Here is a 14274-nt window from a genome sequence, read left to right on the forward strand (position 1 = left end):
CAAATTCATCCCATCCAAATGGAGGGCTTTGCCCCCAAGACTCCCCCCAGCTACTTAAATATGCCAACTCTAAGATCGCACTACAGTGTAGAAAAGGGCAAAGATCACCACATTGGCCAACCAGCTATTTTCCTGTGTTAAACTTCCAATGCTTTGCCATTCGGTATCCTCGTCTGTTTGGTGCTTTCGTCTCGAATATCTGGGCTTTGGTGTTCAGGTAAGTCAATCTACTGAAGTAGCTCCATCTACAGACATGTATATATACACAATACAGAAGAAAGGCCTGCTAATTTACCTCCATTCCCTATATACTTAATAAACTCTATGGCTAGAAGCAATTGTTCAGAGGGCTGTTATATGAGTCAAATGTGACCCCAAAGCATGGAAAGATGGACTGTCTTTTATGGAGAAAGTAACTGTTTTTTGATAATGCACACCTATGATGAATGGAGAAAAAAGAATGAAACAGAAGACAACATACTGATAAGAAGGAAAAAATGAGGACATCGTACTGTGTGCTCAATGGTTCCTGAAACATCAAAACAGACAAGCTTTATTAAGAGACTGTATATATACATTAACAAATATATGTACATATATACTTTTGTTTATGTTTCAAGTTATTAGTCAGGTAAGCTACTTAACAGCTGGTAATATTAGATTTTTTCATTAGATTTGTTAAATAAATCCATGCTGACACAGTTCTTGCATTTTTTCTTTGAAAACTAAAAGTTTTTTTGTGCATTTGTCAGCTATGGATATCCCAAGCATACTCTGGAATATTCATGTCATATTGACAAGTTTGTCATTTAGGTGATCCAAAGCTGTTGGCCAGTGTTCCAGTTACAAATAAATAACCAGTTATTTAGCTGTAGAACTTTAGCACCTCTTTGTGGCTTTCACTGTTGGCATTTAATTAAAACAGGTAGCTATCACGGCACAGTTTTTGCTGCTGGATCAGTAATCAAGTCCAGTGACTGTACGCAACAGCTGGTAACATTAGATTCTTTCTTTAGACTTTTTAAATAAATCCATACTGACAGTTCTTGCATTTTTTTTCCTTTGAGAACTGAATGTTTTGTGCATTTGTCAGCTATGAATACCTCAAGCATGCTGTGGCATTTAATTAAAAACAAGTAGATATCATTGCACAGTTTTTCCTATTGGATCAATTATTAAGTGTAGTGATTGTTGAAACCAAGTAGTGATGTCAAGGCCAAGACAAGTTTAGCTGACTTCAGGACTGTGGTTTTGACCAGGGCAATTCATCTGAATCTTCTACTTATCTCTGTTGATTTCCTTTTGCCAGGGGCTCCTTTGTGACACACTGCTCATTTTAGGAACCCCCACTGCCTTGTTCTATAAGCACTGCTTAGGGAATGCATTGGTAGAGGCCTATTAACCATCAGCTTGCCCCACTTTCAAATTGGGATAGGCAATAAAAATGGAACCGTGTAAACTAAGACCTGTATTTGCTGTACAAAATAGTGCAGATTGGCTCAGAAGACACTGGTAACATGTTCCTCTATGGATGTGAAATATTATTACCCTAAAAGAGGCATGGTATACAATAAAAACAAAACCTAGGAATATATCTGTTCACCTCCTCAAGTACTAATGCTAGTAGCCTCACCACATTTCCTGGTCTCAGCAGGGATCATTTGAGCAATAACTACATAAAGTCCAGCCTCCACCAATGAAACCCAGCAGTTATGAGATGATCAGTCATTGTATCCTTTCCTAAATTCCCCAATAACTTAGGATTATTCCTAAATCCAGATGGCAGTATTGGAGACAAAAATGAATCCATTGCTGTTTGGTGCAAACTGGTTACTTTTGTTAAACACATTCCTCATACAAAACATGAGTAAACAGTATATGGAAGCAAACAGAACTCTAATAGTGATCTAGCAAGAGTATGTTTAGTAATATAAATAAAGCTTGTATACTCTAATAGTACAAAAAATATCCTAGATTCTTCAAGGCTACCTAAAACTCTCTCTCGCTCTCTCCCCCTCGATTTCTATGAGCAGCTGCCAACATACATATTTACAATCAAGCTTCAGTTGTGCTTAATGACACTTATGGACTAAATACCCGTTACAAGGACTTATCTTTAAGTGGGCCTTCGGTCAGTATCATACAAGAGAAAGTCATAAAGCAAAGGCCTGTACATGGAAGCACATCTATATATCTCTGAAGTTTTTTCTTCAAGTTTCTGGGTTGTCTGCAGTTTTATCACTTGGCTGGATGCCCCACATACTTACTTCTGAAAAATAAGAAGGAACGTAAGGAGCAAAGTTCAATATATAGTCATACTGAAAACACCTGGATTATTCAAATAACTTTTCTATATCACTTTCTCTCTACTTCCATCTTCTATTCAGATTTGTTCCACAGAATCACTGGTAGTAGAAAGATCACCATTGTGCATACCCATATGCAAAGTAGAGAACGTACGTTTTATTTCTGCAGCTGTTTTGCAATGCTAATAGCAGATGTCAAAAATGCAGCACTGTGTCATACATAGCCATAGATTTTCAATTGTGGCTCATTTTTCCTTTATTTCCATGATACAGGCTGCCATGTTTGTCTATCAAAGGAATTTCCTGGTATGATGAACAGGACCTTAGAAATCACTTGTTGCTCCCTGAGCACAAATTTGACAGTCAGTTCACATTCTGTATCTAGTATGTCACACAGAAATGCCCCTCCCATGGCACCAGTCCTAGATACTACTTCAGAAGACTACTAACTTGGAGGCTTCAAGAAACCAGTCAAGTGCTCCAACTATGGTAACAAGGCCAGCAGTCGAGCAGCCTGGATACTGCACAGGGTCACTGCTTTCTACTGATAGGTTATCTGTAAATGAAACAAAAACACAAAATTAGAAAAAGACGCTGGACACTTGGCTAGAAGGTCAGATTTGCCCTAGCCATACAATTTTTCAGCCCACTTCAAAAGCTGACTCAGCAGAGGTAATATCCAATGTATTTGTTTCCCTCCCTTCTTAGCGAGTCCTCACACTCATGGTTTATTTAGTACACTGTGGACATTCACTTTTTCAAATGTTATGCCATGAATGCAATTACATGATGGCACACATTAGCACAAACAATACTAATGAATCAATGACATGAATTTTAACCAAGAAAATCCATCCACATATATAATAAAACACACTTGCAGTTGCCAGAAGTAAAACACAATATTGTTTTAATTTGCGCTTTTGTTCACTTCATTCTAAATACAAACATCAGATTAAAGCTTCCTCATCTCTAGTGCCTAAATAGTAACATCATACACTGCCACCTAGTGGCTATTAAGCAATACTGCTTAAAAATAAAACTACTTTGAAACAGTATCTTACTGTATATCTTACTGTATCTGATGAAGTTCATGTTTGGAATGAAGTGGACGAAAGCGCTAATTAAAGCAATATTGGGTTTTACTTCTGGCGTCTGACATGAATTTTAAAAACAGTTTGATATCTATGGCTGCGCAGGGGGTGGTGTAGGATATCATCCAAGATGAGCTGGGCAGGTGCAATGTTTCACTCTGCCATTGTTGTCTGTATGAATGAACTACCTGGGAATGAACAGCAGATGGTTTCATACATGAGGCTCAAGGCAGATGCCTTTCTTAGTGCCACTGCTACCACTGGAGTGAAGAAATAACAATGAGGGTATTTTTTTATCCACATTGCTTCATGGCAAACAGCATGGGCACAGAGGTACTATGTTAGCCTGCTGGGTAAAAGGACAACATGAAAATCCAGTTCTAATCCTTGTCTTGCTGCAAGCTATAGGGATTTAAACACATGAAGGCTCACTGTAATCACTAACACTGTCAGTGATTTGCTTTCAGATTTTATTTCAAGGCTCTGTTGTCTCATATTGTAGTAATGTTTATTCTGAACTGCCCTTCTGTACTAGTTATATGGCAGCAGCTTTATCACTTCCCAGTATTATCAATTGGTTACTTTAGGATATACCAGAAAATGAGCTTTAGCCTACAGGAACATTCAGTAGTAAGTATGCAGATGCATTAACCGTGTTTCAGGAGGGCACTGGAACTAAACCTCACTTTCCTTAATAACATCATTTGTAAGTGCAAGTGTTCACAGCATAGAACAGTTTTAGTTAGCATCCCTTTCTGGACAGATCTGGAAATTATACCCAACAGCCACAGAAACAGTTTCAACACTGGCCTAAAACTGGCCTAACTGAGGTACAATACTTTCAATAAAAAAATAAAAGTAAAGAGCATGTAAATCCTTCTATTAGCAAATAATTCAAGTAAAAAAATAAATTAAGAATCAAATTACATGCTGTTATGAAAAATTATAGACTGTAATATTAATTCAGGATACTTTGCATTTCAGGTGGTTAAATTCCTAGGGTCACATTTACTATTTACACCTATTTCTTCATCATGTAATATACTTTGAATTCAAAGACTAGCAGCAGTGATATCACCTTATTAATTAAAATACACCTTGATCCATATTTCTGGGTGTTTAAAGACACAAATATGTGGCATGGGTGAGAGAACGGGGCTTCCACTTTCCAAAATATGAATATTCCATTTTTTTTTTAATTCTGATTTGGCCAAATGCTGACTCAAGCATATTTCGTAGGACACCAGATATGATCTTCACTGGTAGGCAGATCCAAGAAAAAATGTTGGGGGCAATATCAGAACCTGTACATACCTTTCACTGACATGACTAAGGTCTTTAACTATTAGTCAGAAAACCCTTGGAAGCTAGTTTTGAGAAGTGGGATTAACCCATCAACAAAGGATGAATAAATAAAAATAAATAAAAAGCTTACCAAAGTCTGAAACTTATTTTTGTTAACTTTGTAAACCTACTAGGCACAATTGCTTCTTTTCAGGGGTAACAGGGAGCATTGGTTAAGTGTTTTGCTCAGTGTATAAAAGGCAAATGATGACTGACCAAATCAAACCCAGGACTACAGGATGAAGCAGATTAGCAGCTCACGGCCTTAATCCTATGCGCTGAACTACTCATCTTCAAAGGTATTTATTAGCATGTACATCATTTTACAATGACTGTTCACAATTTGTCATCAATGAGTGGACAGTTTATACGCTCACATATTTTTTTCCCAATTTACTAGCCACCTCCTTCATAGAGTAATTTGGCATGAAATGGTCTAAGCTGCTACCACCTCCACTAGAAAAATGCTCTGTTGAGACATCAGTGTGACATATGACAGGACACCAAGACACAGTTAAAGAGGTTAGTTATCATCTCTGTCTTTCTTATGGATATGAATATCCAGTTAAGTTATCAATATTATCTAAAGAGCCAGGAGAGATCTCACCAGGGATTCCTAAATTCTCATTATGAGGTGTGAAGTCTGCTGCTCTAACATCACTAACGTTCAGACATCACTTTTACTGGACTGTATGCTGTAGTCATTTCTTTGAATCCTGAATTCCACAACAGACTGTGTGTGTATGGTAAGAGATCTCAGGTTCATCAGAGAAAAAAAAACTCTAAGCGCACAGTGAAGGCACATAAGAAGAAAACAGATAAGGACGTAGCAGGTTGGGAAGTGATTAGCTGATCCCCTTAGAGACACAAACTCCTGTGTATTGTGGCCTGCTTTGAAAAGAAAAAAAAAATCACTTATTTTTGAAAGTGAAAAGGAAAGTACAGTTTTGTACCTACCATAAATGTAGATGTTCGAGTGCTAATACAGCTGCAGTCATAACAGATGGGTTATCCTGCCGTCAGGCGGGTCCTCGTCGGCCAAATTCCAAAGTCTAGGTCCGGTGTCGGTTGTCGTCGCTTCTTCCCTGACGTCAGTGCGACAGGGGTATAAAAGAACCAGCCGACGCCATTTTCTTCAGTTTTTCTTGCCCTAGATGTCAGGTGCCCCCAGAAGGAAGGCAAAACATAAATTTATGTAATAATGCAATGTAACATAATCAAAAAACAGTAGTTGCAAGCAAATACACCATAAAAGAATACCCCAATCAGGTTGTATGAGGAGGTGTTTGTCATTAGGCCTGTCCCAAGAGGGGAAGGAGGGAAACCTGGACTTCAGCTGTATTAGCACTCGAACATCTACATTTATGGTAGGTACAAAACTGTACTATATTCATCGTGCATACAGCTGCAGTCATAACAGATGGGTAGAATCCCAAAGCTAAAAAGGGGTGGCAGGCACTAAGTGGAGCTAGGAGGAGCGAGGATGCCCTGCAAGACTGCTGTGGCAAAGCCCGCTCTAGATTTAGAGTATAGTGGTAGGTGATAGTGCTTGGAGAAAGTATGCACAGAACTCCAAGTGGCTGCTTCCAAAATATCCTTGGTAGGAACCCCCCTGAGAAAAGCTGCAGAGGTAGCTGTGGCCCTTGTGGAGTGAGATCTGATGCTTGTAGGAACACAGTCTTACCATGAAATGAATAACAAAAGCATATGCAGTGGGCTATCCATTTTGAGATTGTCTGTTTGGAAATAGCCTTTCCTTGAGCACCTGTAGAATAGGACACAAAGAGTTGCTCTGATTTTCTGAATGGCTTTGTCCTGTCCAAATAATAACGAAGCTGTCTGTGGATGTCCAAGGAATGTAGTAGTCTTTCCCCTTTGCTTTGTGGATAAGGATAAAAAGTAGGTAAGTGGATAGTCTGATTCAAGGCTACACTGGATACTACCTTTGGCATAAAGGAAGGGTTGGTTCATAAGGAAACTCTGTCCTGATGGAAAATGATGAAAGGTTGCACAGCCATGAGGGCTTGTAGTTCCGAAACCCTGCATGCTGAGGTGATAGCCAGCAGGAAGGCTGTTTTCCAGGACAAATACTGGAGTTCTGTTGAAGCAGCTGGCTCAAAAGGAGGCAAGGTCAGTTTTTCTAGAATGAAATTGAGGTCCCAAGCAGGTACTGGTTGTTTCCTTGGGGGTTTTATATTCTTAGCCCCTCTGAGGAACTGTCTTAAGAGGGGGTGAGAGAATAAAGGAGGATCAGTGTTGTATTCTGCAGAAATGGCTGAAGCATGGATTTTGATGGAGGAGAATGAAAGTCCACTGTTTAGCATCTCAGCTAGGTACTGTAATATTTGAGGTAAATTCAGTATCCCAGGATTCTGTCCCTTTTTCTGATTCCAGGCACAAAACCGTTTCCATTTGGCGGAGTAGGCTTTTCTAGTAGAAGGCCTTCTGGCCTCCAAGATGACATCCTGCACCTCCTTGGAGAGGAGGGTCTTTTGGGAAATCAAGGAATCCTCCATGTGGCTAGATTGAGTGTTTTCAGCTGACTGTGAAGAATTTTGAAGTTGTGCTGGGTCAACAGAAGAGGCATTAGAGGCAGGATCCATGGTGGGGAATGCGTCAGGCTCCTCAGGAGTGGGTACCAGTGTGGTCTTGGCCAGTCTGGAGCAATGAGAATCATCTTTGGTCTGTCTGCTCTGGCTTTTAATAGAACTTTGGGCAGCAGAGGAAGAGGTGGAAAGGCATAAACTGTCAATGTTGTCCAACTGAAAGACAGTGCGTCCACTTTCCAGGCCTGTGGATGATAGGTCCTCGAGCAGAATTTTTTCAATTGGTAATTTCTGTGGGTAGCAAAAAGATCTATGTTTGGCCTTCCCCATGCTTGAATTATCTTTGCAAAAACTTGAGGATGCAACTTCCATTTGTGTGGATCTGTCATATTTCTGCTTAGGTTGTCTGCCAGCATGTTTTCCTTGCCTGGAAGGAATTGTGCTTGAAGATGAATTTGTAATTCCAGAGCTGTGTTCCAAAGAGACATGGCTAGCCTGCACAGGGGATATGAATGGGTTCCTCCCTGTTTGTTTATGTACCACATCACTGTGGTGTTGTCTGTTCTTATCAATAGCTGGCCTGGATGCAGTAGGTCTTTGAAGGCCATAATAGCATTTTTTACTGCTAGCATTTCCTTTTGATTGATGTGTAGGTGTTTTTCTTTTTGGGACCATTTGCCTTGAATGCACTGATCTGTCATGTGCGCCCCCCAGGCGTAGTCTGAGGCGTCTGTTGTGATGATTTGATTTGCTTGAGGCATGCAGAATGGGAGACCTATGTTTCTCTGGCATGCTTGAGCCCACCACAGAAATTCCTTTTGGAGATATGGAATGAGTGGTATAATTGTTTCCAAACTGTGGCTGTGTTGAGACCATAAGTTTTTTAGGTACCATTGAAGTTTCCTCATATGCAGCTTTGCACATGGGATTAGCAGGATGCAAGATGCCACGAATCCCAGAGCCTGCAGGATTTTCCTTGCAGTCAGCCTGGTGAAGGTTGCCATTTTTCTGAAGTATTGAGATAGTTGCCCTTGTTTCTCTGGCGTGAGGTAGGCCATCTGGGTGTTTGTATTCAAGCTGGCACCCAGGAAAATTATTGCTTGCGAGGGTATTAGTTTTGATTTCTTTTTGTTGACTGTGTATCCCAGAAAGTTCAACATCTTTATTACAAACGCCAGGTGTTTCAGAAGTATGTGCTTGCTGTCCGCTTGGATCAGGAAGTCGGCCAAATATGGGTATATTTGTATCCCTTGAAGTCTGCAGAAGGCAATTACTGAAGCCAGGCATTTCGTGAACAGTCTGGGTGCAGTAGATAAGCCAAAGGGCAATGCAGAGAATTGATAATGGGTTGAACCTGCAAGAAATCTGAGGTATCTTCTGCAATCTTGTCTGATAGGGACATGCAGGTATGCCTCCTTGAGGTCCAATGTTACCAGCCAAGACTCCTTGCCCAGCATGGGAAGAAGCTGCTGTAATGTGAGCATCTTGAATTTTGGTACAAGTAAATATGTGTTTAGGATGGATAGGTCCAAAATAGGTCTCCAATCTTTGTCCTTCCTTGGTACCTTGAATAGTCTGGAATAAAAACCTTGACCCTCTTCTTGTGCAGGTACCTCTTGAATAGCTTTCATGTCCATGAGAGCTGAAATTTGTTTTTGTGCCTCTGCCCTTTGATTTTGTGGCAGGTTTGGCATGCCTCGCATTTTTGGAAGGGTGTGAAAGTGGAATCTGTAGCCTCTGTCTATAATGTCCAGGATCCATTTGTCTTTTGTGACAATATGCCAATTTTTCAAAAATAATGCCAGTTTTCCGCCTAAAGGTGCTGCCATTAGAGCTTTGTTTGGCATGCAAAGAGGAAAGTCATTGTGTCTGCTTTCTGAATGGCTGTGATCTATCCTCTCCACCTCTTGGAGTAGGTGCTTGCCATTGTCTGGCTCTAAATGATCCTTGAGATTGCCCTCTACCCCTTGGGCACCTGTATCTACCTCTTTGAGGTCTGTCCGTGGCTGGAAAGGACCAATTTTTTGAAGGGCCAGTTTCTACTGAAACGTGGAGGTTGTACCTGTAGGAAATCTTTCACTGTTTGCATTGATTTTGCCTTTTCCTCCATTTTCTTTAATACCTCCTCAGCTTTAACACCAAACAATACATCTTTTTGTAGAGGTGCATCTAGTAATTTAGCCTTGACATGATCTGGTAAGGTTTGCTCTTTGAGCCAAGCATGTCTAACATATGACAGACCCTGTAACAGCAGCTCTACATGAGGCCTCTAAAGCATCAAAACCACATTGCAAGGTATGTTTACCCACTTGCTCTGCACTATACAACAAATCCTGCAACTCCTTCAAGTCTGGTTGTTCAGGTTGTGACATTTTGCTTTTCAACTGAGATAACAAAAACTGTTGATACTTTAACATATGGAACTGACAGTTTAATGCCCTCATGGTTAAAGTGGCCTAGGTGTATACCTTTTTTCCCCCACCTTTCTAAAGCTCTGGAATCTCTCTCTGAAGGTAATGGATTTTTGGCAGTAGAGGCCTTAATTCCCTTGGGACCCTGTGAAATAGTTTCTGGGTCAGCAGCATGGCTTTTGTAAAGGAATTGGTGTGAATCAGGAACCTAGTAATACCTGTCAGGCTTAACTGGAGCTGGTGGTAAAGAATCTGGGTTAAGGCTGGCCTCTGAATACACATCATCTAGTATGTCTAAGACAGGAGGGATAGCCAGAGGCCTGTGCTGAGGGAACAAGAGAAAATCCCTGAGCCTTTTCTTGGAATCTGAGTAATCTTGGCCTTCCCAGTGGAAGTATTCCCTCAAGGTATGCAAGGTTTCCCCAAAAGAATAGTCCTCCGGGGGGGAGACAGAGGGAATGGACTCCTCCGCATCAGAATCTTCAAAAGGGGAGTATGAATATTCCTGGTCTTCAGAATGTTCTGAGATAATGGAGGCCTGGTCCGAGGAAGGGTAGTCTTCCTCCAATATGGGCCTTTTGTCCGAGGGGGGTTGAGAACCCCTGATAAGAGTAATCAAATCCTCAGCCATTTTGAGCATCTGTTTTTTAGGCATGGGGCCTTGAGAGGGGCTCTGTGGAGCTTGCCTTTTAGTTTTCATGGCTGTTTTAGATTTTGTGAAAGCCTTAATGGAAAAAGAAGAAGGCCTGAAGACACCTTGAGAGGTGGCAGGCCTGTCTAAACTCTGAGTTTCCCCACCAAGAATGGCATCGGTATCTGTAGTCAGGGTGGGGGCCGAGGAGCCTGTGACCTCGGGCACAGAAGACACCGCTAAAGAAGTGTCATAGGTACTCAGGGGCTGCATAGGTGCCTCGCTGAGAACCAGAGCACCTGTAGTCGGCTTTAGCGTGGTGTCGGTAGAAGTCGCGGACCTCGTATGTCGGTCCTTATCTTTGCGTCTTTTACTCAAAACTGGAGTCAGAGCATCCGACGGCATAATGTAATTAATTTTTTTACCAAAATAGTGTTGGGCGAACTCTGCCCGACGCTTAATAGTGCGTTTGTTGAATCTAGCACAAAAACGACAGGCCGAGACGTCGTGGTCTGGGCCTAAGCAAGGAATGCAGAAGGAATGGAAATCCTTATGCGGTATTTGCTTCCCACATGAAATGCAATTATTAACTTTGTCTGACATCGGTCTGAGGCAAGAAAAGTTTCCCCAACAGGGTACTTAGCTTTCAAGAAGACTTTGGTTGAAAAATATTCGTAATCTCAGGAGCTGGCCGACCGGCACTTGCGAACTGCTTTTGCTTCGGGCACCGCGCGGCAAGAAAGACTGAAGAAAATGGTGTCGGCTGGTTCTTTTATACCCCTGCCACACTGACGTCAGGGAAGAGGCGACGACAACCGACGCTGGACCTAGACTTTGGAATTCGGCCGACCGAGGACCCGCCTGACGGCAGGATAACCCATCTGTTATGACTGCAGCTGTATGCACGATGAACATCAGCATAGGAAGGATGGAAAATAACTCACTGGCTATATTTATAGTTTCCCACAGACATATGCATGAGTACAGGACTGGATTACTGAGTTATCTCAGAACACACAAAATTATTATGACTTCACTATCTTTGAATGTAGGGACTGGCACTAATTTTAAGCTGTTGGGATGTTGAAAACTATATGTGTTATTGTTATTTTGGTTTGTGGTATCTCCTGAAGCGGGTAAGGGTGAGTCCCTTCTTCATTAATTTATATATAGGGATATCAGTACTGCACTTACCTGCAGACATTCACTCAGGCTAGGCAGAATGTAGTACATTTGAGCAAGTTAGTGCACAGATTTATAAGACTGACCTTTCCTTACTGTCAACCAAGTTCAATCACTGAAGCTTGAAGACTCCTGGATCCTGTAATACCTGTGCATTGATAAAAGGATGAGCTTTGTAATCTTCATTTAGGAACTCCCTAGTACCTAGTTCAGAAAGGGAGTGAGGGTGGGGGGGCTGAATGACCCTTGTCATTGAGCTTATCCATGTCTCTGAAACATGGCTTTATGATTCTGAAAGTCAGCTCTGAACACAGCCCTCTTAAATGATTAATTATAAATAAATCGCCTGCACTCATTCCTTTTCCTCTCAGCTCCTTAGGAAATGATAACGGTTCATCTCACACTAACGCCATCCAGGACGAGTTTAGCTCTAGGTGCACCACAAGGCAAATCCCAATAACTCACTGGCCATATGGTACATAAATGAGGGTCTGACATAAGGTCTTACTGCTTCTGCAGGTAAACCATGCAAGTTTGGAATAGATAGATGGTGCATTCGCAATTACAGCCACCAGGCAGAGTAAAACTTCTACAGTACAGTCTAAGGCAATCAGCTCATCTGGATCACAAATGGCAGCTTTATGACCAACTCTTCTGTGTCCTTATCTTTGTTCTGGGATAACCACAAAGGGATCCATTCATCTCAGCGAAGAATGTTCACTTTCTGATGTTTTGTGCAAGTTCACAATGTTATGTCAAGACCTTTGGAAAACAACCTTTTATTTATTTATTTTTCCACAGCATCTCCCACCTACCCACCACTGCTAAACTTTGGCTAATCCCAGTCACATTCCACTGTACCTTAGCACCTCTATACCTCCTTAACAGGCAACACCAGAAGTGTCATTTGGCTAGGCACACTGTCTTGCATCTTGAAGGGAACAGAATTATGGCTACTTAGTTTTAAGACTCGGAAAAAGGGGCACTAAGAGAAAAGGAGGATGAATCACATTAGTCATCATTCTACTGGATGTCGGTCAAGATCCTTGACAGTGGAGTTGACATGCTATGACAGCATAAATAATATCCCAGACCCCTCTGCAGCAGTAATTTCTACTACAATTGTTCCTAGGGAGATGCATTCATATGCACATCCACACATGCCAGTCTCCCATCTTTATAAATGGCATGGTCAACATACTTGTCCACAGTGTTGCATAGCAACTCTTCACACTCATGTAGATGTCACTTTCTCAGTTAGCCAGACCACTTCCTTCATCCCAGAATGGACAAGCCAGTATTAGCTGTTCACTTACCGCCTCTCCTGCCTGGTTCTTCCAGCTTCCTGTACCACTAAATGAACATTAGTTGTCTGGGACAGTCAATGCTTTATCCTTGTATGTCACAGAGTGGGCTAAAGTTCACCTGACTTTGACTTCTGAGTTCCTTCAATTTGCAGTCCTCAGGGAGTACCTTCTCATTCAGCAAAAAGGCAAGACTTTACATATGGAATTAATCTCTGTGCATCACAGGGTTGGATATTGGAATTTTGATTCCTAACAGAGGATTACTTCTGACCCATATTTTGAAGCTCCTACAAGAAAAAAACACAAACAAAAGTCCTGTCTCTCAAAATGAAATGGAAGCGATTTGTATGAGGAATATGATCTTGTGCCACTTTAGGGCCAGCAGTCTGGCAATTTTGTACAAAGGATTAATTCTATGGTCTGCTATGAGCTGCTTCTAAGCTTTATCTTGTACTTCTAGGTTTAATTATCACATTATCCATTTGCTTGGTCTTTGACTATGACCAAATCACTTTACCAGGAACTGGTCATATGTGACCAATGAAAATCATATCTTATGTCTAGTGGTTTTATCTGGTCAACACATCATCAATGACCCCTTTTTGTATTTTCTACCCAAGGTTGGGGTATCATTTCAGCTACTGCCATCACTGTCTCGATTCAGTGCCACTCTCCTACCTTCTTCAACACTCATGCCTGACTGTTGCAGGTCTTCTCTCACACAATCGATCTACATCCTTTCTGGATGCCCTCCTTCATCTGTCCCACAGTGCGTATCCTACCAACTGTCTCAGACACTTCATCTCCATCATCTCCATCTTCCTCAACTGCTTTCCCTTTACTGCCCTGGTTTTCAAACCATACAGTAGTACTGGTAGCAACAACTGTTTTGTACACCTTACTTTTCAGATTCTTTGGCATTCTTCTGTCATACACACTTCACACTCTGTGCCAGTTGGCTGCAGCCCTTTTGAGTGTAGGAACCAACCTGCAGTGCTAACTTAACAGAAGCCAGGAGCCAGTAAACCAAAAGTCTTTAATGAGAAATTGTATAAAAGGTTAAGTGCTTTTGTTCAAGACAATTAAAAAATACAGGAACTTCATCAGAACCTTTTGTTTTGTTCATTAATTGTCTGGAGTGAAAGTCCTTCACCTTTTATACAATTTCTCATTAAAGACTTTTGTTTTACTGGCTCCTGGCTTTGGTTTGATTAGGACTGAAGGCTGGTTCTAAGTTTGTGTCTTTCCTGTTGCAAGGGGAGTTCTGTTGGGAGTATGTCTTTTGAGTCTAGCTTTGATCTCCTGCTTTGGACTTCCCTTACTTTCTCCTCAACCACCTCTTCCAGACACTTGAAGCTGTCAAACTGTTCCACTATTTTTCCTATCTCATTTCTCATCTTCTTCTGATTTTCCCCATTTGCTGCAATTACAACGGTCTTATCTGTAATGCTAC

At 41.3% G+C, this 14274-nt stretch overlaps 1 protein-coding gene across 6 annotated transcripts in view; it reads right to left on the minus strand.

Moving 5' to 3' along the window:
• Nucleotides 1-519: 519 nt before the first annotated feature.
• GRAMD2A (GRAM domain containing 2A) overlaps nucleotides 520-14274 on the minus strand; it is a 797948-nt gene continuing 784193 nt past the window's right edge. For all 6 annotated transcript variants that reach the window (XM_044077505.1, XM_044077503.1, XM_044077502.1 and 3 more), the window contains one exon: nucleotides 520-2862. In XM_044077505.1, coding sequence (XP_043933440.1) covers nucleotides 2859-2862 — 4 coding nt within the window. In that variant the 3' untranslated portion in view covers nucleotides 520-2858. The remainder of the gene's footprint in view (nucleotides 2863-14274) is intronic.

This window comes from Protopterus annectens, chromosome 7.part0, assembly GCF_019279795.1.
Source record: "Protopterus annectens isolate FY-2018-M chromosome 7.part0, PAN1.0, whole genome shotgun sequence".
NCBI classification, from domain to species: Eukaryota; Metazoa; Chordata; order Ceratodontiformes; family Protopteridae; genus Protopterus; species Protopterus annectens.